Source organism: Ctenocephalides felis, unplaced genomic scaffold (genome assembly GCF_003426905.1).
Source record: "Ctenocephalides felis isolate EL2017-DRISC unplaced genomic scaffold, ASM342690v1 CF-g0.4_SCAFFOLD_01170, whole genome shotgun sequence".
In the NCBI taxonomy this organism is placed as follows: Eukaryota; Metazoa; Arthropoda; class Insecta; order Siphonaptera; family Pulicidae; genus Ctenocephalides; species Ctenocephalides felis.
In genome coordinates, this window is record NW_020537324.1 from 11,291,884 (window position 1) to 11,319,530 (window position 27,647).

General features: G+C 27.4%; 1 protein-coding gene across 1 annotated transcript in view; it reads right to left on the bottom strand.

Annotated features, from left to right (window-relative positions):
- The window catches only part of LOC113368031 (synaptotagmin 1-like), a 40,048-nt gene extending 22,258 nt beyond the window's left edge, over positions 1 to 17,790 (bottom strand). The window contains exons 1-4 of the mRNA XM_026609596.1: positions 17,762 to 17,790; positions 5,694 to 5,898; positions 2,709 to 2,846; positions 1,103 to 1,248 (exon numbers count right to left, since the gene is read on the bottom strand). Coding sequence (XP_026465381.1) covers positions 1,103 to 1,248; positions 2,709 to 2,846; positions 5,694 to 5,895 — 486 coding nt within the window. The 5' untranslated portion in view covers positions 5,896 to 5,898; positions 17,762 to 17,790. The remainder of the gene's footprint in view (positions 1 to 1,102; positions 1,249 to 2,708; positions 2,847 to 5,693; positions 5,899 to 17,761) is intronic.
- Positions 17,791 to 27,647: the final 9,857 nt, after the last annotated feature.

The following is a 27,647-nucleotide window of genomic DNA, read 5'->3' on the forward strand; positions in this document are numbered from 1 at the left end:
AATAACCTAAAATTTGCTAAATAAAATAATTATATTGTAAAAATATTGTAAAGCTTATTAAAATACTTATTAAATTTCTAAAAAATACTTGCAACAAACAAACTAGTTATATTTAAAAATAATTAAAATTAACTAGATATGAATAAGTTTGTAGTAAATAAATTAAATAATAAATAAATAAGTAATAAAATAGCTAATAGTTAATTAAATTATATTAAACCGGTAAAATATTGACTTGAGCTATATTATAATATTATTACACCGATGGCTTGTAAAATGAATAAATAAATAAATGAATAGCGTAGATCCTCTATTTGTTACAAATTGACATCTCTTTCGAATATTTATTTTTTATAATTGGAATAAAAAATGTTATTGAGTAAAACGTTTTTATAAATATAACAATTTTATAACATGTGTCTTTAATAAATATATGAACGAATATTTCTGAGGGAGTACATTTAATGAAAAGTTATAGATTTATAGAATAATCTTTAATGATATAAACGTTTCGACATATTATTTTGTCATCATGAGTGGCATTAGACATTGAACTCAAATTTTGTATATTATAGAAGTGCATTATTTGTGTTACACTACTTATTGGATTATTTAATTTTTTTGTTAATGACAAGTTTTTGAAGTGAAGGTTAGTGTTATTTATGTGTAATATGCCCCTAAATTGATTTTTAACCTCTTCCACTCGCGAATTCCGAGATGAATATGTATTTTGTCGTCGGCATTCGAGTGGAAAGGGTTTTAATATATCACTGATCTAATATGCCACTGGTGGTGGCCTATAATATTATTTTGAAATGTAAGGAATATTCAACATTATTCTATAAATCTTTGACTTTTTATTTCATGTATCACCTTAAAAAAATTATACTATAAGGAATTAAAATCCAAAGGTAAATTTATTATAGAATCTATATGCCTTAATGTCAAAACAACGCTAACAGCTTCAACATCACAAGAATGAACAAAATGTCAAACTTCTACATAACTGATTATATATTTCTACGTGATGGTGCGCATACTTTTCTAATTCGCTACGTGTCTTTTCTAATGCAATTTTTCACATTTTATCAAGCAAACTGACCTTTTCTTTATACGCTGACCCTAACAGTTGTACAGATTTTAGGTCGACTCCCTTCATCCCTTTTCCTTTTCCATCTTTTCCTCGTCGTTTGCGGAAAAATCTTCGAATGCAGCAGAAACATATCCCTAATATTACGAGACATACTCCTGGAAAAATAAGTAATTTTTGAGTAATGATCAATGAAATAATTTTTATTTTTATGTGAAAATAAAAAAAATATTGTTATAGTCGTGATTTTCCTTAATCTCTATATTTTCAATCGAAATATGAATGCTTTTTATTAGATCGTAAACAGGCTTTGGTCATACTTTATAACTTTATGCTGTTATAATAAAACGATGGAACGCTCGATTGTTTGTAGGACATAAAAGAAAATATTTATAAATTGAAAAGCAACCATATAAATTGTAATAACTATTACTTAATCTAACAATATTGAAACAAAATTATGGGAGAAAATTTAAAAACGGCTTTCAAAAAAGAGGAGCTTTTCATAAAAAAGGTGGAAATTTCTTAACAGAAAAAGAGGAATTAATGAAAGAGTTCTCGATTATATAAAGATTCTCCGAAGCGAAATGGTTCACATTGAATATAAAGAAAAAAATATTTTAAAAATGCGATGAAAAAGTATGCAAATCAATGACATCTAACAAAGAAAAACAAAATAATGGAGTTCAGAAGCTAAGATAATGGTATATATAGACAATGAGAGCAAAAGTTTGAAAAGTGTATTATAAACAGAAATTAAAGCAACAAAGGCTGTTTTTACAACATACTCGAATAGTAACATACTTCAAACCTTATTATATCTAAATCATATGAACATGAAAACCAGAAATGGCTATCATATTAAAATAAAATTGTCAGTGTTAAATTAAAATAAAAAATTTGTAAATAGTGCCCTGGCAAATGTCAATAAACTTGGAAGCTATTATTTATTCACGAGCTAATAAATAATTAATACAAGCAGAGCCAGCCATATTCAGTGTTTTATACACACACCTTAGAAAAAAATTGAATAAATTTGGAGATTCAAGGTTTGAAATATTATTTTTTTGCTTTTCATCAATTCATTAATTTTGAATTATAAATTAAAATTAAAACATTTTTTTTGAATTAGTGAATCATTTGCATATAGGTAAATACTTGTACAAAAAGATAATTTTGAAAATCAGATTATACAAGAAATGATCAATAATTTAAAGCATCTAGTTTTATCGATGGTAACATTACTGTCGCCAATTTATAAAAATCGTTTTGAAAATCAGTTAAAAAAATTTGGACACAAAGTTCTATGAAAAACATTCACGAAAAAGTCGATAATTTATCAGTTATCAAGCTCGATAAAAAATGGTTGAACTACTGAAATGACTAATTTGAAATAAGGATTTGTGGTGTATATGTCTTAATTACAGATTATAATACAATTTAAAAAAAAATGGTCCATGAATGTAATAAAAAATTCTAAGGGTGACCAACTCTTACCACTTGGGGCTATACAAAAAAAGATGTCCGATTGACAGTCAACGTGTTTATAAAATTTCATTTATATATATATATATATATATATATATATATATATTATTATTATTATTATAAAATTTACCTATAATTATTGTTACTAAAACCCATGTCGAAATTCCCATATCTTCTGCTAACTGTTTTGTGATTTGTATCGCCTGATCGCCGACATCTTCTGCTGTTGATTTTGTAGGTGCTATACTACTCGAATCGTCGAATGTATCTATTATATAAAATCAATAATTTATAAATAATTTTGAATCAAAATTACATATTTAATAATACATGCATTTAGGAAAATAATGGTTTTCATTCAATTGTAGTGCAGTCTTCAGCGCAAGCTTATACTGAAGCATTGCCACGCCTTGTGAAAGAAATATCTAGAGATGCATGGATGCCGTAATTAATTAATAATATTAATTAGAAAATTCAGATTAATAATTTAAATATTCTAAAATTTATGATGTAATTATTAAGCATATATGTATGAAGAATAACTCCAAGCGTACGTGAAAATTCAAAAACTAAATTTACATTATTTAGTGTATATAGGAAGCACAATTTTGTACTAAATTGTTTCCATTGCATCACTTTGCATACATTCGAGAGAAAAATCTCTATTTTCTCTGATCATTTTTTCATTCCAAATAAAAGTTGATCTTTCCATGCTTCAGATGTGAATATTTAAAACGATACACTTATCCACTTCTTCCAAGTACATGGTTTGTATAAATAATGAGTTGCTGCAACTTGATGAATGCAATGTATGAATTATGAATGATTTGTGTGCATGTAAAGTGTTTATGTGTGAGATTTATGCAAAAGTTAGAAAGATTAAAGGAGATTACGAACAAAAGGCAGATAATTCATAACAATCTAGCAAAACAGCGAAGCAATACGTTATACGTTTTTCGAGCCATACCCTACATTATCACATTAGCATAATTCAACGTGCTGAATTATCTCCTTTCATAGAATATAAAATTACTTTTGTACAGAGTATAGTTTGTATTTTTTTCTTTGTGTTAATATAAATTTTAGGTTTTAACTTTAAATTAGTTTTGGTATACTTTGTAAATGTTTATATACATCGTTGTTGTATAACATTCAACATAAAAACAGATCGAAAAATTCGATATCTGCACCATGGTGATCATTTACTATTTAAAATATCGGATTTCAATTCTATAGTTAATGTATTTAAAAATTTTGAATTGCTAATAATAATATACACAGATATAAAACAAATTTGTTTGTAGGTAAACAAAACGTTTTAAGTTCCATTCCGATGAGGTTCTCTTTAAGAATATGGAAAATAGTAAAATCGTCAAGCCTAATAAAAAAGAATAACAATTTCTTTCAACTAAAAATTTCACCATTGCACAGCTCTTTATATTTCTGAATATATTTTTTCAACATTTAAAACACAAACAGCAAACGTAGAACGGTTTCAAGTAAAAAAAAATAGACATTTTACAAAGAATGGAAATTTTTCTGATAAAAAACCCTTAGAAATTGGTCAGAAATCTAGTAGGAAGTATATTTTTAAAACATGCTGGTCATATTTCAAATACGTTAAACTATTCTTAAGCTAGTGGGGCGCATGGAATCGTGCCTTAAGGCAAATTGCTGGAACTTCTTGTACCAAAAATTATTTTTTTAAAAAAGATTAACATTTTAGAAAGAAATTTACTCTGAAAAAAGTAGATTTTTGAGAAACTATAAATTTTTAACAAAAATTTACTTTTTTTTTTAAAAAAAAGACTAATTTAAGAAAAATTTATTTTGAAATATTTTGAAATTCTGAACTTTTTTCAAAGCAATATTACTGCTTTAACTGCATAAGAGACAAAATATCGAAGCGCGTAAGCGCCGCGTCGGCCTCCAAAACCGCTAGACCTGTCTTCATGAGAATCAGTTCTTCATCTTTTTATTACAAGTAAAATGTTTTTTGAATTATTCAAATCGGATGCTCCGTTCTCTTAAAAACTGAGTTACCGTTTTTGGCACTTTTTGCCCCATAACTTTGGAATGGCTAGACCTGCCTTTGCCAAAAACTAATCAGCACGTCTCCTTATCAATACGAATTAAATGTTTTTTGAATTATTCAAATCGCTTCTCCGTGTTCCCGAAATCGTCGACGAAAATTTGTATCCGTACACACTCTCATACACACACACATACATCAATTTCTAAGGTATGCCAAAATGTTCAGAAGGTTTTGAAACGTAAAGATGTATAAAAATTTTTATTTTCGATTTTTTGCTATTACTCTAACTTGCCCTACGGGAAGTTAATAATAATTTGAATAATGAAATTACTGAAATTTGGAAATTTAAATAATATACCTAAGTACAGAATTAGTGAATTTTACAATATCGTAAAATTATTCTTATGCTGGATTGAATTTCGTTTTAAAGTCACTGTTGACCGGTTTTATTTTTGAATTAAAAATGCAATAATTAGACTCAAAAACATACTATTAGCGTGTGTCTTATCTATATGATATGCTCATCGATAAATTATTTAAATTTTTGACATGGCAAAATTGGCCCTTGGTTTAACCCTAATGTAACACTTTACAATTTTTTATTTTAACACTTTATTGATAAAAAATGTTACTAATAATTGCTGACTAATAATTATTACCAGAAAGATTAAAAAAATAAATTACAGCACTTGATATACCAAAAAACGCAACCATCAAAATATAAAAAATGGAAACAGACTTACATTTGAATGAATGAGCACCATTAGCCAAAATTCAAATACTCTTTGATGTGCCTGTAATCTGATTTATTCTTCTAATTTAAATATTTATAACTATAACTTCTCAAGGTGATACCATTTGAAAGGAATTTTTTTACAAAGAGGAAATTTTTTATCACTTGATGACAAGCATTTACCACTAAAAAAAATCTTAGTCCCACCTAAATGACCAGCATGTCTAAAAAATTGACTTCTACCTTTAAACCTCTGACTACCATTAACGTTTTGAATAGATAGAAAATAGAAGAAATGAAAGACGTCAAAAAGAGAAATCGGTCCTGGTTCCATTTCGTTACGTTACCGATCAGTGTGGCCGGTGTCTCGGTTGGGTGTCGGCTGAAGTGTTTGTTGAATATGCGCGGTGGTGGAATGGTGCTGGGAAGGGCGTCACCCGCATCGGGGTATGATGTGGAGGAACTGAATGGTGACTCCGTCTCACCCGTATCGTCGTCCGCCGGCGCCTCGCGTTTCCACAGCGAAGACTTCAGTGTCGGCGGTGCCATGGTCTACGGGAATAAGATAATTGAGTTAGACATCGTTGATTAAGTTTATTGGTTTACATGGGTGGTATAGAAGGCGATTAGTAGTGTTTTGTCTCATTGGTAGTTTCTTGGATTATATGAACACTGGCTTGTGGTTTTGGATATTATGTTAAATATTGTGGTTTAAGCATAAGTACGTCTGGCTTCGTTTCGTTAACATGCACATACTATCAATCACGTTGATATTCAAATTACAATATACGAAACCGTAATAGAAAATTTTGTATATTCATGAATATACTGACTTTGCACTATCAAACAATGATATTATTATAAGCTTCAGTTGTAATAAGCGATTTACAATTAACTCTTACAATTTGGAAATAAGTTCTTATAACTAGAGTATAAAAACTTTTATACAGTGTAGGTACTTTTAAATTTCTGAATGCTATTATGTATTATTACGTATAATATTATGCCCGTCCTTGTATTATCAAACGATGATTTTATGAGCATCTGTTATTATAAGCGATTTACAATTTACTCTTGCAGTTAAAAAAAATCTCATAACTAGAGATTATCTGTCAAACTTTTATTTAATATAGATGACCCGACAGACGTTGTCCTGTACCCATGTCTACAATTTTTTAATATAATATACTAATCTTCACCGTTTACCTACAAATAATAATTGCTTTCTCATATCCTGTTCATATGTGTATCATTCAATCTGCCATACATATACTATATTTCATATTATTTTAATTTCTGGCATATCTCAGCTGCTTTTTGGCAATAATAATGTAGACATTTCATTTTTCTTATTCATAATCAAAAATTTATTATACATATTCTAATATTGTCTAGGTTTATGAGTAAATCTAAACTTTTGTCAGATTATAATTTTCATTTGTTTTCAATACAAACAATGGCATGTCGTTTTTTGCATTTTTTTCCATTTATTTTTACAATATTGCACATACATCCCAGTACTTTATAATCACATTCATCCTAGGAAATTTTCTTAACAAACTTCAGAAAGATTTATCAAAATTCGAATATCCGGAGTACACAGTGAGTGCTTGTAATTTAATATTAACTTTATATAATAGCAATAAAGCTCAAATTGATTCTACGTTTTAGTTAGAAAACATTTGTATGAGAAAAAGGAAAGGGCTGTTTTTAGGGTTTTCGCGGCAATTATTCGATATATTCTCGCCGTAAGAACCATCCTTGGACTTTAACGAACATTTAAAAAAAAAGAATTGGGGAAATTGGCCCAGGCGTTGTTGAGTTATGCGCTTACCAACACATTTTGCGATTCATTTTTATATTTTCAGAGCTCTGAATTTCATAGTTCTGAATTTAATTATTTATTATTTCGTAGTATTAATAGTCCAATTACAAAATCAATACATTAATTGGTTCCTAAAAATATGTGTACAAATTACTTTGTATTAATAAATGATCTCAAAAGCTTCTCGTAAGTAAATCGACAGTTCTGAATTATTAAGAGGTTATTTGCAAGACGTTTGCAATATATACTTTATTAGTTTTAGCGTAAATTTCTAAGTCTATACAAAATAGAACAAATGAAAAATATTTTATATTGTAGAATAATGGGTGTGTATTCTACCAAATCATTTCAAAATTCCCTGCAATTATGATATGTTGGATATATTGTAATTAGTCAAATTTATATTTTTTACCCGGATTTTTTTATGAACAAAATATTTTTCATAAAACATAAAATAATGAAGCCAATTTATATTTTTCATTATACCTCATATATTGTGTTTCAATTTATATAACCTAAATTTGTAATTCAGTCAGTATAGTAGTATAAAATTACATGAAAAATATTTTGCTGCATTTTATTCGAGTGAGCAAATAATACTAAATAATCTATTTCAAACAAACTTTTCAAAATTTTAATTGTGTACGCTATTACTGGGTTTTATTGTGATTTTTTAAATTTCTTTTCATTCCGAGTAAAATTATTTGAACGTTTTATGAATAGTAACTTAGAACAAATACCAAGATATTGTTTATCATCTACTTTGATGTATAAGGTTGTCAAATATCTCCCTTCCGCCTTTTTGTATTATAAACCAAGAGCAAAAAAGCGGAAGAGAGATATTTGACAACCTAATATTAGGAGCAATTACATATATATTATTAGTTATGTTAAATTTATTATTTGGAAGCATTTGAAAACTATTCAGACAGATAAATCAAATGTATATTAATTAATAATCACAAGTATACTTTTTTAAAATCTGGTTGAAATTCTATGACATTTTTTAATCTCTATTTTTTTAACTTAACATTAAAAAATTAAATGCTCATTAGAACATTTTAAATTAAATGAATTCTACATCTTAAACTTACATACAAAACTGTGTAGTTGGCACGTGCAGAAAATATTGTACAACGCTTGGCAATTTATCTTAACGCATGAGAAAACTCGTGGAAAAGGCAGAATTCTTTTATGAATATATATATATATATACATATATATATGTATATATATATATATATATATATATATATAATAAAGATTATAATTTTTCAAAAGTCGTTTTCCCAAGCTCCATTTTAATGCAATATGTACAGCAATTTTGTGATTTTATAATCTTGACATAAATCATAAATTCAAATTTTAATTAAATATCCTAATAATGCTATATGAATCAATTAATCAAATCTATGCATATACCACGCAAAAATATTTCCTGCATTTTTCATTATTTTCATTTCATTATACACGTGCAAAACATTATAAAATATATTCAGCTTATGAAAACTTACTGCAATTGCGTTGGTAGCAGAATAATAGAAGCTATAAAACGGACAATCTATTTGCGTCAAACTATTTTTAGAAAAAAAATTGAAGTACAAACACAAAAGCAATTTCAAAGGTATTGAAGTAGCTTTTATCATTAAGTTATTGATCAATTTAGAGCGATTACAGGGAGAAATGTAGTCTGAGTGTATTCGTCTACCAAAACAACAAAAGAATTATATATTATTTCATATGAGACATAAAAAGTGTCGTAAACTTCAGTTCGTCGCCGCAGGACTCTCATAACAAATTAATGAGAATTAAAGCTGTATGGTGTGATATTGCCAGTATTTCCATAATTGCTTAGAGAGATGTGGAATATGGTATTTAGACATTTAATATGCACACAAAGATATATATATATATATATATATATATATATATATATTTAAATTATAGTGAGTAGTATTGGTCTAGGGCAGGTCCGAGAGCTGGGTTAAACTCCAACTCGATTCTGGATAGAATAGTGTGAAAAATTTGCTATTGCCCATTTACACCACAGTGTCCGAAATCGGTTACTTTCATTTTGTCATTTATATTTTCATTGAAAATAAACATTGCTGCTGCACGATATCAGGTTACTAGAGCGGGGGCTTGAACTGGTGACACCCCGTCCACACGAGACCGTATATAATTATTCTGCGTTCGTAAAATTGTGTAATTTTGAAGTTTGCTAATTAAATTTATATAATTGTCCAATTTGTAATCATAATTGATATTATTTTTTTCCTGACGTAAATTCATACAAAAGAGAGTGGTTGAAAGAACAAAAAAAAAGTAGAACTCCATTAAAACATAACAAGAATGATAAAAAAGTGTAAATATTTTATAGGAAAAAATATATGAACATATGATATTTCATACCTTCACGTTTCAAAATCATCTAATTAGCTAATTAGTTTATTATATAAAAGTGGTTGCACGTGGGTTATTTTAATTTTAAATAAATTCGCAAAATATTCCAATTATTCTCGGAATAGTATTCCTGGAAAATTTCTTTGTACCCTTGACATTTATTTGTCAATATCCACTGAAACAGAAATAAGTTTCATCTTTCAATGGATATCGTGTTTCTTTTACTCATAAACATTTTTTTCTTTGATTCACTCTACTCTTTGTGAAATCAAGTTATTTCATTTGATGCAAAAGTTATTCGGCCATTGTCAATAAGATTTAGAAGGCAGTGATAAAAAAATATACCCATTAGTGAAAAAATACCCTCAATATAATATACTGATTTATAATTAGAAAACAAATGAAAAATTATCGTTTTTGAGAATTTACTCTTGAGAATCTAATTATAACGTATTACGATTATTAAACATTAATTTATAATTTTGGAAAAATTAATGTATGATTTTATATAAAATCGTTCATTGATTACTTAATATATTTAAATTAATTATATTTTACAAGAATATCAGTCTATTTTTTTCTAGACTTTCATTGTGAATTTTTGAAAATTTCTCCATCGTCTCCATCAAATGCTACTGATGCTATATGGGTATATTCATGTAATTTTTATTTCTATATATATATATATATATTTATAAATTAATTTTAATTCTACTCTATCGAGGAAAGAATATCCTCCAGAGCATTGCGTACATCACAAATTTTCTTAACGTAGAAGAGCGCCTCGTAAATTGCTTGCGTTATTAACAAGTGGGTTGCGAAGAGTAGGTTGTTAAAAAATAGGTCGTTTACGTGATGGAAATACGAGAGGTCTATAATAATATATGGCATTACTGAAGGTTTTGATATTCAACGGTCATTAAACTGTTCCATGCTCCCCTTTTTGGAGTAAAAATAATAAACTATAATTATGTGTGTATTATAACCACACTTCTGATTTTTGTGTAACATTATTTCCGTTATTTCAAACTTTTTGTTTTTAATTATTTTTTCATAAATACTTCAGTTATCGAAATTTTCATCTCATTACATAGTTACAATAAATTATCTCGTTATTTTTATCTTGGGGTTGATTTAGATTTTGTCAGTGTAGAACGACTTGAGATGAATTGCATGTATCAAGAATAACTTCGGTTTATGGGTAGATAAATACGTCTATTAAATAATTCTGCATAATAATAACTATACATTCTTTCAATAAAATGCATTCAGAGAACTTTTGGTGTAGATTACACTCATTTTGGTATATTGAACAGTTTTTATGTTCTATACGTTTTTATTTTTAGAATTTATTTCAATTCTTTGTTGATTATGATTAGCAACAAACGGGTTAGATATTTGTACTAGATTTTCATAATGTATTACAGTACCTCTTCGAACTTTCTGCACATTTTCTGTTGTATTTCACATTCAGTTTTTTAAAAAAATAAAATTTTTATGTACTAATGCTGTCTTCTCTTATATAATGCATTCTTATTGTTAGTTCAACTTTATTTTTACTTTTATAGCAATATAATTTTAGGTGGTCTATATGATACCGCAAATGCTATTAATGCAATCATTCAATTTTTTTTTTTTCAAAACTTAATGATCATTGAAAATTAGTACTTATATTACTTGTAACTGGAATATTATAATCCGCCGAAGGGTAACAAAGACTTAAGCAGTCCGAACTAATTTCCTATATAAGCGATTTGTATAAGATTATGCATTAATATTAAGGAACAATATGAAAATCTTGAAATCAATCATCTCTGAAATCCTGCTCTATTATAATCTTCTCCTAATCTGAATACGGATATAGAAATTTTGAATTTCCGGACAAGGGATCGACAAATGGATCGAGTTTTACATATGTCACACACACTCACAAATATATATATATATATATATATATATATATCTTAGGGTGGTCCTTAATATGAACATTTTCAAATTTCCTTGCTCCCAAGGGCTCAAAAGGTTCCAAATTGATAAAAAAAAACAATTCTTTGAAAGTTTTAGCTCTCAATATTGTCTTTTAGATAGAGCGCAATTTAATCAAAGTTTTGTATGGAAATAACCATTTGAGCCCTTGGAAGCAGAGAAATTCGAAAATGTCCATATTAAGGACCCTAATATATATATATATATATATATATATATATATATATATATATATATATTCAATGATTAAGCTTGAAGTTCAAATGTCACAAGAGAATAGAAAATAGAATTAGATTTTTAGTTGACTTAAAAATCAAGTTTTTTTTATACATGCATATTATGAAACTCATTAGAAGGTATATAAATATCTTTAAAATAAAATTACCTAAAAATTTTTAATTACTATACTATATTTTGTGCAATTTTTTAACAATATAATAGAATAATAAAGATCAGAATAATTATGAATTTAATATATTTTCTGAATTATTAATTTATAATTGCACGTTCTATCAGTAAAATAGTTTTAGTTATAATAAAATTTAGTTATAAGTAATTTACAGATGGGTTAATATTATTACAACTAGCATTCCAATCATTAGCATTTATTATGAATGACTATACGAAATTATACTGCTATCAAAGTAAATATAAAATGAAACTGAAAATGTATTTTAATATAAAACAATACTAGAGCATCGAGTTGTAATTTCTTTCTATCGACTAAATACAAAAATAAATCTTGTATTATATATATAAACTGGGTAAAGTCTGTTCGTTTACAAATTGTGAAATAATAAACTGTGAAATATAAATTATATTTAGTTGTTCTCAACAGCATTTTTTATCATAAAGTATAAGAAAAATAGTATAAACAATAAATAAATCATAAATTTAATTTAAATAATATTTATATAATCTTAATTCTCTCCTGATTTAATTTAAATAATATTTGTTATAATAATCCATTCTCTAGAACTTTGGGATTAATATAATATATTTCATGCGGGTTATGTTTGCCTACAGAGATCGTATTAGAGTAAACACAGTACTTTTCCGAAAAGTAAAAAGTTTTTTCCATATTCGTATCTCTTCCATTCCTACAACTTTTGCGTCCTTTGTTAATATTTATGTTTGAATTTTGGTTTACGCTGGAGGCAGCAAATAATGAAATATCAAGTTGATATAATGTGATTTTAATTCAAAAATAAATTGCAAGGGTAAATATTTTTGGAAAAACAAATTATAATTGGATTATAAATGTTTTGTTCTTTTTTCGCCATCGATAAAGTCTAAGTACTTAAATCTTACTTATTTTTTGCTTGGTCAATCATCATAAACTTCCAGAAGCATTTAATATTTAGATAAATTGTTTCTTTCGTTTATGTGTTTACTTTATTTTAAAATGCGGTTGACTAATCACAAAATTTGTAGATGAAAGTATTATTACGTCTATTTGAAATTATACCAGTATAATAAGTCTAAATTAAAAACGTATCACAATTCGTTGATACTTTTGATTACACAAAACGCCCTATGAAATTCAAAATAAATAGTAAATTTGTTTTATTCATTTTCAAGAAAATATTGATATATAAATTAACATTTCAAAACATAATGTATATTATCTTAAGAATTCTGAAAATGTCTATAAATGAGCAGACTAAATAAACTAAGAAGGTAGACATTATAAATATGGTTTTCCGGGAAACGTGATATCATAAAAACTGGTGTTTGAGAATGGAATGAAATAAAATGAATTGTTTTTATACATTTTTCATTCCAATTTATTTTCAAACATCGTCTTTATCATCGTATTTTTAACAACAGAAATTAATTTTAGTTTTCCTTTAAATCGAATAAATAAACTACCATATCCGTATTATTAACAAACGAATTACTCTGGATTATCTTCAGAAATATTATAATTTATTTCAAATAAAGATGAAATTTGTGGTTTCAAATAATTTTTAATATTTTAATTCAAATAAGTGATAATTTTATTAATGTAAATTATATTAAAGATGTAATTAAAATAACGATGGACTGAGCACCCTTTCAGGAATTAATTATTAAGAAAGGTTCAGTAATTAGATTAAGACGAGAATTTCTCGCAGATCGATAATTTGTGCAGAATAATGGCAAAATTATATAGTTTTTATATTGAGTTTGATATATTTACATATAAAAGTTTTATCTCTCTGGGAAAAATTAATCGTAACGTTGATATGCAAATTAGATCAATGAAGTACGCAATATCAGAGCTAATACAATTAAATTAAAGCTTCTGCAGTTTAATTGTAATTTATTATCATTTTATGAATTCATTATGATTTTACTCGTTATTTAAAAATAGTATATTTATTTAATTTTTGAAACAATTACTGGTGTATAGCTCGGTAAATGCAATATTGCATTTATTTAGTTTTTCTTTTATGACGCGTTGCATTTATATCTTATGCATCTAATTTAAAATCAGACGTCATTAACTAATTGATTTCAAAGTGTTTTAATAACATATACTTTGTGATTTAATTACTGCATAATTAGAATACGAGTGATTGAGCAATAACAATTTTTATGATTATATAAATGCATTAGCATCTGTTATGCAAGATATATATTAGTAGTAAAATTTCCTCGGGATTTGATATAATAAAATTATCTAACACATGACAATAACTCAACAATCAACACATATGATTTATCTATGTTTTATTTTATAATGCGTCTTGCAACAGTCAATACTAAAATCAATGTCTATGAAGGTAATTCTCCATATTGGTTTTCTCTATATTGGGATAATCTATGTTGGATCTACAATTACTTTTTGGTGGCTATCTTTAAAATGTCTTAAACACGTAAATTGATGCCGTAAATGCTCATTAATGTTGAACATTTCAGTTCTTTCATATTACCATCGATTAGATCCCATCAAATCATTGGTCGTACAAAACATATATTCATATGTTTACTCATAATACTATTATTCATTAAACCTGCAAGTAATTATCTAATAAAAACGCGTCTTGCAAATAAAATAATTCCATTATATAATTTTTTTATACTACGTGCTGAACCTGATCCTCCTTGACCTCAACTACGAATGCGTTTTATGTTTATAATAAATTCACAGAAACAGCCGTCACATATCGTATGAACATATGTGCATTGTAAACTTTAATCTAATTGCATTTCATTTGCATACCAGAATGTGTTTCCATTATTAATATTTTGTAGTAATATTTGTATATCAGATATGGAAAAATACCAATAAAAACAAATTATAAAAGAAATTGGTAAATAATCCATAGTGATAGTAATATTTTGTGAGATTTAAAATAAAAAAAAAATGGTTTGAAAAATAAAGCAAATATTTAATAGCTTTGATTCATAGTCCCAAAATATTGCAATATAAACTTTTGTTTTCTTTCGCATTAACGCCCAAAAGAGGGATGTTCATTTCATTTCGTTTAATAATTGGACTTATTTTTGGCTTGGGTTTTGATTTTTTGTTTCGGTTTTTCAACAAACAAACATTATAAATGACTCAATAGAACAATATACAATAACAACAAAATAATCTAAAACATAATACATAATTTAACATTACTAATGTATAACGTCAATCCGGAGGGTAACAAATAAGAATTTTGAAATTTGCCAAAGTAAAGCAATATAAGTTTAAGTTTCAGAAACAGCTAAGACTGCTTTTATCTAAAATCCTAATTCAAATTTATTTTATTAAAGCGATATATGATGATAAATTTGATTTCTAATGAATAACATAAAAAGTGACATTTTATTGAGTTTAAAAATCCAAACGGAAAAAGTAATCACATTTGTGGCTTCCATATAAATCAATTATTAAACCAATCTGGACCTACGGAATTGAGCTCTGGGGATGTGCTTACAAATCAAATATAGCTATAATGCAGAGAATTCAGTCAAAAATTTTACGTACAATACTTAATTCTCGGTGGCATTCACAACGATCTCAACATGAAAATGGTGCAATTAACGTTCAAAGAATTTAAGTAAAAATACAAACGTAAACTGGAATCACATTCAAACCCATCAATAGGCGACATTATCCAACCATTTGGCGTTAGAAGATTGAAACGTCAATGGCATTTAGATTTAGTCTTAGATTATTAGAATATCATTATCTTTTTAATTGTTAAACTAATAAGATCTCATTGGAGTTCTTCTTAGACATCGCTCTCAAATATGTCAATTTAGCTTATAGGAATTCTTATGTATTTCTGATTGCTGAATAAAACAGAGTTAAAAAAATAAATAAATAATAAAAAAATGTGACTTCTATAATTATTTGCCAAGATATCAATATAATGACCTCTTCAACTTATGGATTTGCTGGGATAGACCTCGATAATAGTAATTCTAGTATATATATATATATATATATATATATATATATATATATATCCATAAAATCATACAAATTGCTCTTGATACCTTCAGTATCATAGTACTACACAATTCTGATTGCAGTATTAATTATCCATGGATCGGAACATCTTCACTATGAAAACACTAATTGAAACACCAATTTAGTAATGATCTATTACACATACAATAAACTATCAAGTACATGACCTATGAAGATATTATCAATTAATTTCAAATCGATAACTTGAACTTACAAAATTATATGATACTGTATGATAAAGCAATTTGTTAATAAAAATTTACTAACGCGACTGCAATGTTTTTAGTCTAATATGAATGTAATATTCATTTATTCAAAAAAAACAACGTAAAATATTACAACAGATTTATCAAATTATATATCATCTTGACAGGGAGAGTTTAATCGATTGTACTCTGTAACCACTTTCGCAAACTCAGCTAATGCAGAGGAAAATTTCTTATAAAAGCCTAAGAAAAAAATCAATCGCTTTCAAAATTACGCAATGCTATAATGAGAACGATGAGAAGTTTTTTCTTGGTTGTATTGAAATTTTTTATGTGATTGTTTAATTTTGTACTAATAATATATTTTAAATTAGCTGTGGAATTTAAGTTTATATATTCATTCTGATCTCACCGTAAGTGCAAGTCCTTTATAATTGTAAACCTTCGATCGAATCCTTTACAAATGAATCCAGTTGTGCTACAACACTACTACAGCAATCCTGGTATTCCACACAATTCACAATTTATGAAACATTTTTCTTATCCATTTGAATGCACTCGCGATGCCCTGTCCGATCGCGAAACAATTTCACTGAATTATCGAAAGATCAGCGTTCGATCACCGTTTGTATTTTTGCGTTTCCCGAATCGTGCTTTTGAACGGTGATTTTTCCCGACTACGGATCCGCGGATAGCCTTGGTTTTCCTTCAAGATGGCGCGTACACCGCGGAAAATCGATCCGCCACTACGTGACGTTCGGAAAATTGAACGCATGCGCCCGGATGCTCTGGAGCGGCCAGAATTGACGTTTCGTATAGGGAAGGAAAGGATGGGAAAGCTCGTTGGAGTTAATGGAAATGAGCTTTTACTTTGATTCAGAATTTTACAAGTTAACGCACTATTATTTAGTTAATAAATATCTTCTACTACACTATCAATTATTTTTGTTTGATACGTAGATACTAATATTTTTATGAGATTTCCGAGAACTATTACATATTTTTTCTATTCCATGCTAAGTATAAATTTCAATCTTTTCCACGCCACCGAATTTATAATTGCATGTTTTTTTATTATATAGTAATTTTTACACCTGCCCTGAAATGGACAACTAAAACTGTAAGAACAAAATTACTTCAAAAATACAAAATCTTCTGACCATTATTAGAGGTGTTATGGCGTAGTTTTCTCGAAAGTGAGTATGGATAATCCTCGAGGGGGCTTTTGTAAATTGTCTGAATGTTATTGTATTTCATTGTTCATTGTGTTAATGTAGGCGTCCTTACGTTTTAACCAGTTTGGTACATACTTTGGCCCATTCATAATTACTTTAAATTGCCTGCAATTAATTGCATATAATGTTTAAAAAATGTTTTATGTAGTTACCTAATTCATAAAGGATTTTGCTAGTAATTACCCGCATTAGTTATGTATGATATACGATAATTATTTATAATGCGATTAGAGTAGTGTTTTAGAGAACCTTATTCAAATAATTTTAATGATGATTGTAATTATTATAAAAATTATAAAAATTAAACCTTTTTTATGATATTTCCCTTTGAGGTTGGTCTCGCTACTGAAATTGCTGAACCAAGCATACGGAGATCTGTTCTTTCTTGTAATTTTCTGGCATTGATTTTATTATGAATTCTCTAGTACGGCCTTTCTGTATTATAGAACCTAATATGTACAATCAAAATATAATTTTACAGTTTTAATTATTGATAAATAATAATTTGTTCGTAATATTAATTTAATTCTTCTCGTTCAGCTTCATGAACGTTTATCATGAAGTTTCATTATTTATTTGAGAATATTATATTTATTATAAAAATGATAAAAATTAACAATTATTACTCAAAAACATTTGATTCCTATCGATGGGGAGACGTGCTTTTGGGAAAGTCAGATCCAGCCGTTTTGCAAAGAAGGGGCAATGCTATTTGGCGGTCAAAAGTTAACGTTGGGCATATGCATATCAAATTTATATTAAGTTTAAATTTTGTTCCAATTTTGCTGGTTTAGTACCATGTTTCATCCTCGATATTTTTGACAGTATAGATCAACCAACCTAAATGGATTCAAATTTTTCAAAAAATTTGAAAATTTTCAAGAAATTCTAAATTTTTCAGAATTTTTAAAAATATTCAAATTCTCAAAAAAACTAGTTTTTTCAATTTTCTTAAAAAAATGCAAAGCTTTTAGAAATTGTAATTTACGGTAAGGAAAATTTCAGCAATTTGTCTCAAGTAATCGCAAAAAAATCGAAAATAAATTTTTTTATATATCTTTACGATTCAGAGGTTTCTGAACATTTTGGCATATCTTTAGAAATTTACTTTCTTATCGGTTCCGTACCAATGTTTATCCGTTAGACGGAGACGCGGCGTTTACGCGCTTCTATATTTCGTTTCTATGCAGTTAAAGCAGTACGATTGCTTTGAAAAAAAGTTCAGAATTTCCAAAATATTCCAAATAAAGAAAACATTTTTTTTCAAAATGTCTAATTTCTAAAAAAGTAATTTTGTGTCAAAAATTAATAGTTTCTCAAAAAAGGAATTTTGTAAAAGTAAAAAATTTTCAAAAATGTTAATCTTTTTAAAAAAAAAAAAATTGGTGCAAAAAGTTTCAGCAATTTGGTTTAAGGCACGATGAATGCGCCCCACTAGTATTTTAATAATTTTACCTAGTGAGAAATAAGATAAAATAACCAATAATTCACCCTAGGACACAATGACATACTCGGGCACTAGTTCTGGTCAATTCCTCCAATGATCTTTTCACCCGGCTCTCCCCTACGTTCGGCTGCGAGGGCGAGTTACAAGCGTAGGCACGACGGGGTATTCGGATCGTCGTGTTCGTAGTATCGAGAGATAGCCCAGCGATGCGATATTACGAGCTTTCGCATGCCGCCAGATGCGGCGCCACGTATTTATTAGCATTTGTCCGAACGATGCTTTGTTGGCTCTTCATTGATAGTTTTTTAGTATCATATGGCTTTGTAGGGGTGGGAAATTAATAGAATAGAATATACTATTATTATATACGATTTGTAAAATGCAACAAATTATTTAATAGAACAGCGTCAAGTGTCTATAAACTTTTATTGGAAATGGTCGCTCGATTTGTTTTTTTTTGGCTCTTCATTGATAGTATTTTTGTATTATTATTTGTAGAATAATTCTTCATGAAATCTAATAGAGCATCACAAATAATTTTATAGAAGCAGCTCTATATATTAATTAGAATTCATTGGATTTGGTTGCTCTATGCTTGTGTTGGCTCTTCATTGATGACGTTTAGAATTGCAAGGGTGGGAATTGAATATTTTGACTATAAACTAGCACTTCCTGGAATCTACTAGTATAGTTCGATTTGTTAATGAATGTAACTAATTAATATAAGTGGCACACTTAGCATTTGTTGAAAGTTGTCGTTAGATGCCTTGTTAGCTTCTGCTTTATTGATAGTTTTTCAGAAATATTTCTTGAAAAGATGGAATTTCAAAATTTTTGACTATAAAACAACACATAACTATTTCAAATCTATTGGCACTATATAATTCAAAAATATAAATTGCATAAAAATGTTGGCACCTTTTTGATGGTTATTTAGAAGTCTATCATAGTTGTATGATAGTTGTATGATTTATGCAATTATTTATGAACAATTTATTATTTTTGAATAAAACAAATAACTTCTAGATCTAACTTCGAATCATACTATCATATTTCATCAAACACCATTGCTTGAATTCAAGTTATAAGTTTGTATGAGAAAGTTCCATTTTAAATTTGTAATTGAACAAAAATAATTAAAAATTAAACTTTTTTATACTTCAAACAAATCCTGTATTAATTTCGGAACACCTTTTGTTACTGATAAAATTTTTACTGATCAGAGATATTTCTATTCAATTTGTCTTCATATTAATATATAGATTTTTCTCTCTGTTTCTTGTATAAACTTCAATATTATATTTGTCTCATTTGTTAAATTCAAAAATGGTTTCTCTGAATTCAAATATTTGTTCATTTAAGTATTAATATCTCCTATTTCTTTGTCTTCAGTCAACTATAATTAAAATGATAAAGTTTCAGAGACTACAGAACTATGTTCATGACGCCTCTGACCAACTTTTTACTATTGAACATAATTCTATTGTTACCTTTTCACGTCAAGTCTGAAACGGAATTAAATAATACAAGTTGTAAAAGTTATACTTTCAACTGTGAACAAAGTTTTGAAAGATTATTTACGTTGGAGCGGATAATATACTTTTGAGTTGAGATTCATAGTTTGAAGTTTTTCTTTATAGTTACTGTAATAGAAATATTATTAGAGATAAAAGAAGAATATTTATAGTAGATGTTAAAAGTCTTATGTGGGGTTACAATTATTACTAATCGGTGAGTAATACATATTGCATAATATAATAAAAATTGTCAGTTTATATATTAGGGCGGGTCGATTTGTATGGGTAAAAAAAGTTGCACAGGCATATATGATTACCATACTAGGGATCAAAAGAAGTGACCTAACAAATCCAATTCATGGTGGCAGCGGTAAATACCAAAATAACTTTAATAAAAGAATAGTAATAAACAAGAAAGTGTGTTGTCTATACCAAATATAAGAACCCAATGTGTCCGAGGTAAACAGTTGTGCTTACACTACCAAATCCAATTCAGAAGATACTTGGGTCACAAAGATTGGGTCAAATTTTGACAAATCCAGTTTTGGCTCATTTAGAGCACCCCAATAGTGTCCAAATGTATTATCGACCCGCACTAACTTTGGAAGGCCGATTTACCCATGCTCTGGGACCCCCTTAGAGATCCACCATACCAAAATTAGATATATCAGCTAAATCCACGTCTACTTAAATTCTACTGTTATACAGGAAACTATATTTTACAAAAGTAATTTCATACAAAAGATTGACCAAGTTTTTCTAAACTATTATAAAAATTCTAAAATATCATCAAAAACTTCTTTCAAATCGAAAACGAATATAAGTGAAATTCGCTGTTTCCAATAACTCGAGCTTTTATCATTTCGCCTACATACTTCGCCTTTATAAGCGGCATTGATTTTCTTTTAGTTTTGTCAGAAATAAAACATGCCAAAGTAGAAAACCGTTAGGAAAGAATGCGTGAACATTACAGCACGCGTAGGGATTTGTAGAGAAAAACTCCGTTTTTTCTTTTCCCAGAGATAAATATTAGATAATTCCTACATGGACCGCTGGATATAACTTTTGATGAGTAATGTAGTGTAGGTGGTGAAATGAAAATGTAATAGGAAAATGAGAAATATGATAGAACATATTTATTCTATGTTGTTTTATTATTTGATTTGATTATAACCTAATCAAATTTTAATTTAATTCATAAATAAGCTGTGTAAATAAACGACTTGATTCTATAAAAAATATAATTTTCTTAAACTTATGGTTATGAAACTTTTATTCTAAATCGAGGCTCGCGTTAAACTACTTTGTGTAGGTCTATAGTATTTTAAATGTTCATTCAGGGTTTCCGTACTAACGTAGACCTCCGTTTTCATTTCGTGGTGTTCCAAATTCCTGTTTCGTTTCTACCATGAACCCATTGAAATTTTCCATGCACCCCTGGGGTTCCACGTGGGCCATTTTGGGAATCACTAATCTAGACCATAAACGAGTTTCAATTATAACCCATTAAAAGTTTCATTCTAATCGTCAAAGTTTAGAACACAATTTTGCTTATAATGATTTGTAGAAGTTTCAAGTCATTCTGAACCGTTTGAGACTAAATCTGGAAAAAGTATATATGTTTGTGTATGTGAGCCGATATTCAGGCTTCTGGTCAAAGTTCTAAAAGCTGAACCATAATTTAAATATTGTATCTTCACAATTTAAAAATTTGCTTAATATGAATTCTTACTGATTGAGTCGAAGACTTACAAATTTACTGGGAAGGATCATGTATTTTTCCCTAAGGCAAAATGCCTCTTATAACAAATTTTTCATCAATTTTAATTTTACTGTACCTCTTCTTTTTACTCGTCTCAAACAGAATTGATATGTATATATCATTACTCAGTTTTTAAACCGACGTAAAATAAAAAGTAAATATTATTTTAAATGTGTTTATTTTAAATTAGCACGTTTTTATTCGAATAACATGTTTTGCTAAATGAATCACTAATTATTATTTCTCGCTTAAAAATTGTTTCTATGTTATATTGTTTGTATGTTTAGATGGAACAATCTCAAATAATATTTATTTAAAATTGTCTACAATACTGCATTGTGAATAATTTGTGTTACATACTAATATTTTATACACATGAATCAAATTTGTTTTTGAGTTTTTAGTATATAAAGATATAAAAAAGAATTTTGAGTTTCATATATTATAGTATAGATTTAGTTTTATTCTTTTGATAGATCCTCAAATCCATCTTATACTATCGTTCTATTATGATTTATCTTATAGGTTCTTTATTGCGTATGCCATAAGAAAATAATTATTTTTTCATGGAAAAAATGGAAAGCAAAAATTAACTTTTGACTCCATAAGTTTGTTTTCATAGATTCTATAAGTAAATTTTAAAATCAAAATCGGATTAAGGGATCAAAGTTAGCCGACAAACATAAAGTGGAAGTCATGTGCACAAAGTCGAATAATGGGATTTCCTGTAAAGCTTATGTACATAATCCTAAATATTATAGAACATAGAGAGCGAAATTTCATAATATGGCTAATATATATATATATATATATATATATATATATACTTATACAGAGAGACTTTTGAATTTGCCAATAGCGTTCGAAACCAAAAATCCGAACATTGTTTTTTTTCCAGAACTTGTTTCTTTCCAGAATTTCATCGTCAAATCTTTTTTTCAATTTTTTGTGTTCTAAAAATATAGTATTAAATTTTTTTTATTGACAAAATATTTTTATATCTTAGTCAATTTAATATTAAAAGTATAATAATAAAATTACAAGAACTCAAACTTGATACAAAATTTAAGTAGCACGAAACCCAAAATAGTCCAATCTCTTCCAACATAGTGAATTAAGTTAGTACTGCTAATTAATTATCATTTTATACACATTTTGTTTATTTTAGACTGAAGACTAATAACTAAAATACAAATATGACTTCCTTACATCCCTTCTAACAATTGTAAATTTGCTTATTAGTTGAAAGGTTTATTTATTAGCAATAACTTATTACTTGAAAGGTTTATTTAAAATACATATATTTTTAATTTGTAACTATCCTTGTGCTAAATATTTTTATTAGATGTGATTATTAATTTTTTATTCTGGCTTATAATAATAAGGTAATAACATACGATTATGCACTTTAATTGCAGACAATCAATTCTATGTTTAAAATGATTTATCCACGTTCTAGCAAAAAATACTGTACTGATTTTGAGAATTCAAAAATTGTTTCTAAGGCATCTGATGGTAATATTAATATTTGATTATAGTAAGAATATTTAGTTTTAGTAGAGATCGGCTGGACCGTTTCTGCCTTATTGAACAATTTTTTTTTAATTCAACAATATATCTACAACTGTCCTACACAGACATTAAGTAAATCTTTTGGCAATTATATGTAAAAAATGACATCGATATATAAATAGTGAAAGATACACAGTTGCATTTTTCCTTTATAAGAAGTAATATAATGTGACACGAGTAATTACAAGCTAATTAAATCACTAAATATAGTTGTTGAACAAATAATAACTTAAAAGTAAATTTGAACAAAATAACTATTTATTTCAATTTAAAATATTTTTAAAAAAATTTAAGAGTAATTTGTGACTTACCTCTAGCAGGAAATATTTGTATGCCCTCCTGCTATGCGAATATTACATCTTCTCACGCTTCTAATAATAAAATATAAACATAGTTTTGTACACTTATTATTATTTATAATATTAATTCACTGCAGAATGTTAACACATTTTAATTTCCCAAAGTCAAATATTAATAAATTTTTATTGCACTTAAAATGTTCAAAGCACTGCACTCTTGTGTAATAATTCAATTACCCCATACGATTTGCATTGTATCCTGCATTTAACTGTAACACTTCAATTACAAAACACTAGAAGTCTGTCAAACGTTGAAAACAATTTTAAATTAATTTCAAGTAGCGCTCTTGTACTGAGAAATGCTAATCGCGAAAACGAGCGGCTCAAGAGACCAAGAGAGACGACTCGACGGCTTTAATTCGCGCCGAGTTACACAACCCGACTGCTGGTGATAAAGTTTCCAACAATCGGTATATAGACACAGCACGGACAGTCACTTGCAAAATCACTATGCTTTGGTTACTACTTTACATTTGACGTGTTAATGAACAAGACTGAAATCTAATACTTTGTGTACATAAACTGACATTTAGACATGTGAAGACTAAATAGGAGACGCCGATCCAAAACATGCTGCGAACATCGTTATCGAAAATATTAAGAAGGGCGCCCTGATAAGTGGAATTAGTGGAAGACAGAAATTAAATACTCACACGCGTATCATTACAGGCTCTGGAATAATAATAAAAAAGTGTAACTGATATATATATATATATATATATGTCTCATATCATGATGTTAGTAGCAATACTCCTCCGTTTGACCAATCATCATGAAATTTTGCTATCACTATGACTGGGAACCAAAAAACATATATTTTTATAAACCTAACGATAAGTGGTGGCGATTAGCCATCCTTAATATTTATTTATTATATTTTCCACCAATTTCTTTATTTTTATTTTTTTTAGAATTCGTAATTTTGGTGAAGAATCTTTACCATTTTACTACAAACCCCAATTTTTTGGTAATAGAATGATTTTTTATCCATCATTTTAGTCAATAAATGGATTTTCCTGAATTTCGATTAGGATTTTCCTGAAGTTTGAATTTAAGTATAAAACAAGATATTTTCAATTAAGGGCTGTTCAAAACAAAACTTTTTTTAAAATCTGGAACCAATTTTCTTTATTTCAAGACCTTATAATATGTGTTTCAAAAAGTCTTAGGGGTGGACAACCTTAATAACTTATTTTGCTAGGCAAAATTTTAGCTTTGTCTTAATGGCAAAAAAATCTGAATTAAAACTCTATGAAAAATATTCACTGACTAAAAGCGGGGAGAAAAATGAATCGTTTACTAAAAATAGAGATTTAAAAAATAAGCATTTGTGGTAGAAGAGTGAATATTCAGAGTGAACAATTCATATTATTTGTTGTAGGTGCCTCTTTCATTTAAATTCTATTACATTCATCATACTTTCATACTTACAATCAATTTATGTTATACTAATTTAGTTATTTTTTATACTATTTTTTTCTGAAAATAAGTATATATAGATATATATCGATGTTTCCGAACTATGTACGATCTATCTTAATTTTTTTTATCTTCTAACTTAGCACATGTTCTTCACAGTCTTGAGAATTTGCTAAAAAAAACGGCTCAGCCGATCGTTTCGCAAAGCTGGCAACAAGAATCCTTAAGTTGAAACGAATGACTTTTAATTTTTTTAAATCGGTTCAGCCGTTTTTGATAAAACGTCGACAAAGAGTAAAATATTTGCTGACATTACTAAAGCACCGCCTATTTTTCTAAAGAAATTTTTATGGAATTTTAACATTGAACTAGTTGCCATAGGCCCATAATATTTTAGCATGTTCTATAAGACCATGATCTCTATCATCATAAAAAGATTATTCGAAATCCTTAAAAAAATGTTATTCAATCAATTTTTTTATCAAAACTTTAATCCAATTTGTAAAAAAAATATGGCATTAATAACAAAATTATATTAAAAATATTTTAATTTTGAAATTTGTATTTTAATTATTTTTATTTTGGTTCACTGTTAAAGAAAAAAATGTTTAGTTTTTTTATTGTGTTCTTCTTGATATTAACGTCTGAATTATAACACATACCTAATGTAGAATAAATATCTTTTATATTTAGTTCTTTTACCAGTTATTGTAGGCAAATTTTTAAAAATATAAATTACGTCTGAGCAAAACCTATGAAAAATATGTATATATTGTCATGAACATATTTATTTCTATATTTATATATTATTTTATTACCAAATTATATATTTATATAGTACCAAATCGCACTAATTAAACTCGTGATAATTTCAATTACTATTGGAACACATATTACATCATTTTTACAACTATGTGTCATGAATATAATATACCAAGTTATGTTGCACTCTTAATAATGAGGTATTTGCTTTAGTGCTCATGCGTGTTAAAAGCCAATTAAACCACAGTACATAATAATTAAATATTGCGTCGTTTATTTTTAAAATTTCACCTAATTGATAGAAGTGTGAATTATAAATTCCTTGGGCAAAAATCACTTCACATCACTTGAGATATGAGCATTTACAAAAAACTGAAAGTCGATTGTTTACTTGGATTAATGTAAATACAATACTTATAATAAAATATGAAATAATTATTTTTATTTCTATCTTCTATCTAATCAACCATGAGAATTATTTTATTAAATTGTTATGAATGAAAAAATGAAGAAATTTAATTTAACAATAAAACCTTGAACTACTATGATATTATAATTAAAACTGTTTTGATGTTCTTAATATATGCAGAATTAAAAATTACTACTGTATACAATTTTGATGCATTTCATAATTTTGAATAAATTATGCGGCATTACAATTTTTTTGGGTCGCATATAAATCACAAGAAGTATTTCAGAAGTTATGATTGTTTACTAATTTCACTTTTTATTGTGACATACGTGGAAATTTTTAATGAGCTTAATTAAAATAATTATTCATAATTAAAACGGCTCTCAAGTTTTCAGATTCTTTAAGCAGGTGAGAAGAAAACATTTCCTATTTTATAATTCAGGTACAAATTTAATTAACAAAGAAAACAGATGTGTTCTAATTATAATGAAAATTAATTAATATATTCGTACTTTACTAATTATAAAAAATTGTTTTGCTTTTCATCTGCAGGTTGTGCAATGCATGATTTAGTACAATTTTTATTGATTGTTTTTAAATAGAAACAAAAATTAAAATGTTCCTGAAGCCTAATTTTACGTTTTTTGTCAAAAAAATCCGATTAGTTAATTTTGCTTTTTAATTTTTTAAGTTATCTTGAATAGTTCAAAATCAAATTTAGAAGAAGTATGTGTATGTTGTCCAAAATTCAACTTTCATCAGGGCTATCTTAAAAACGGCTGAACCGATCTCAAAAATTAAAAATTCTTTTGTTGAAACTTGATGGTGAGCAATTTCTTGAAAATTATCGGAAAAGTGCATAATATTACGTTTGCAAAAAAACTGAAGCAATAATTAAAATACCGTTGGAAATCATTCTGTTTAGTTTTTGGTGGAGATATCT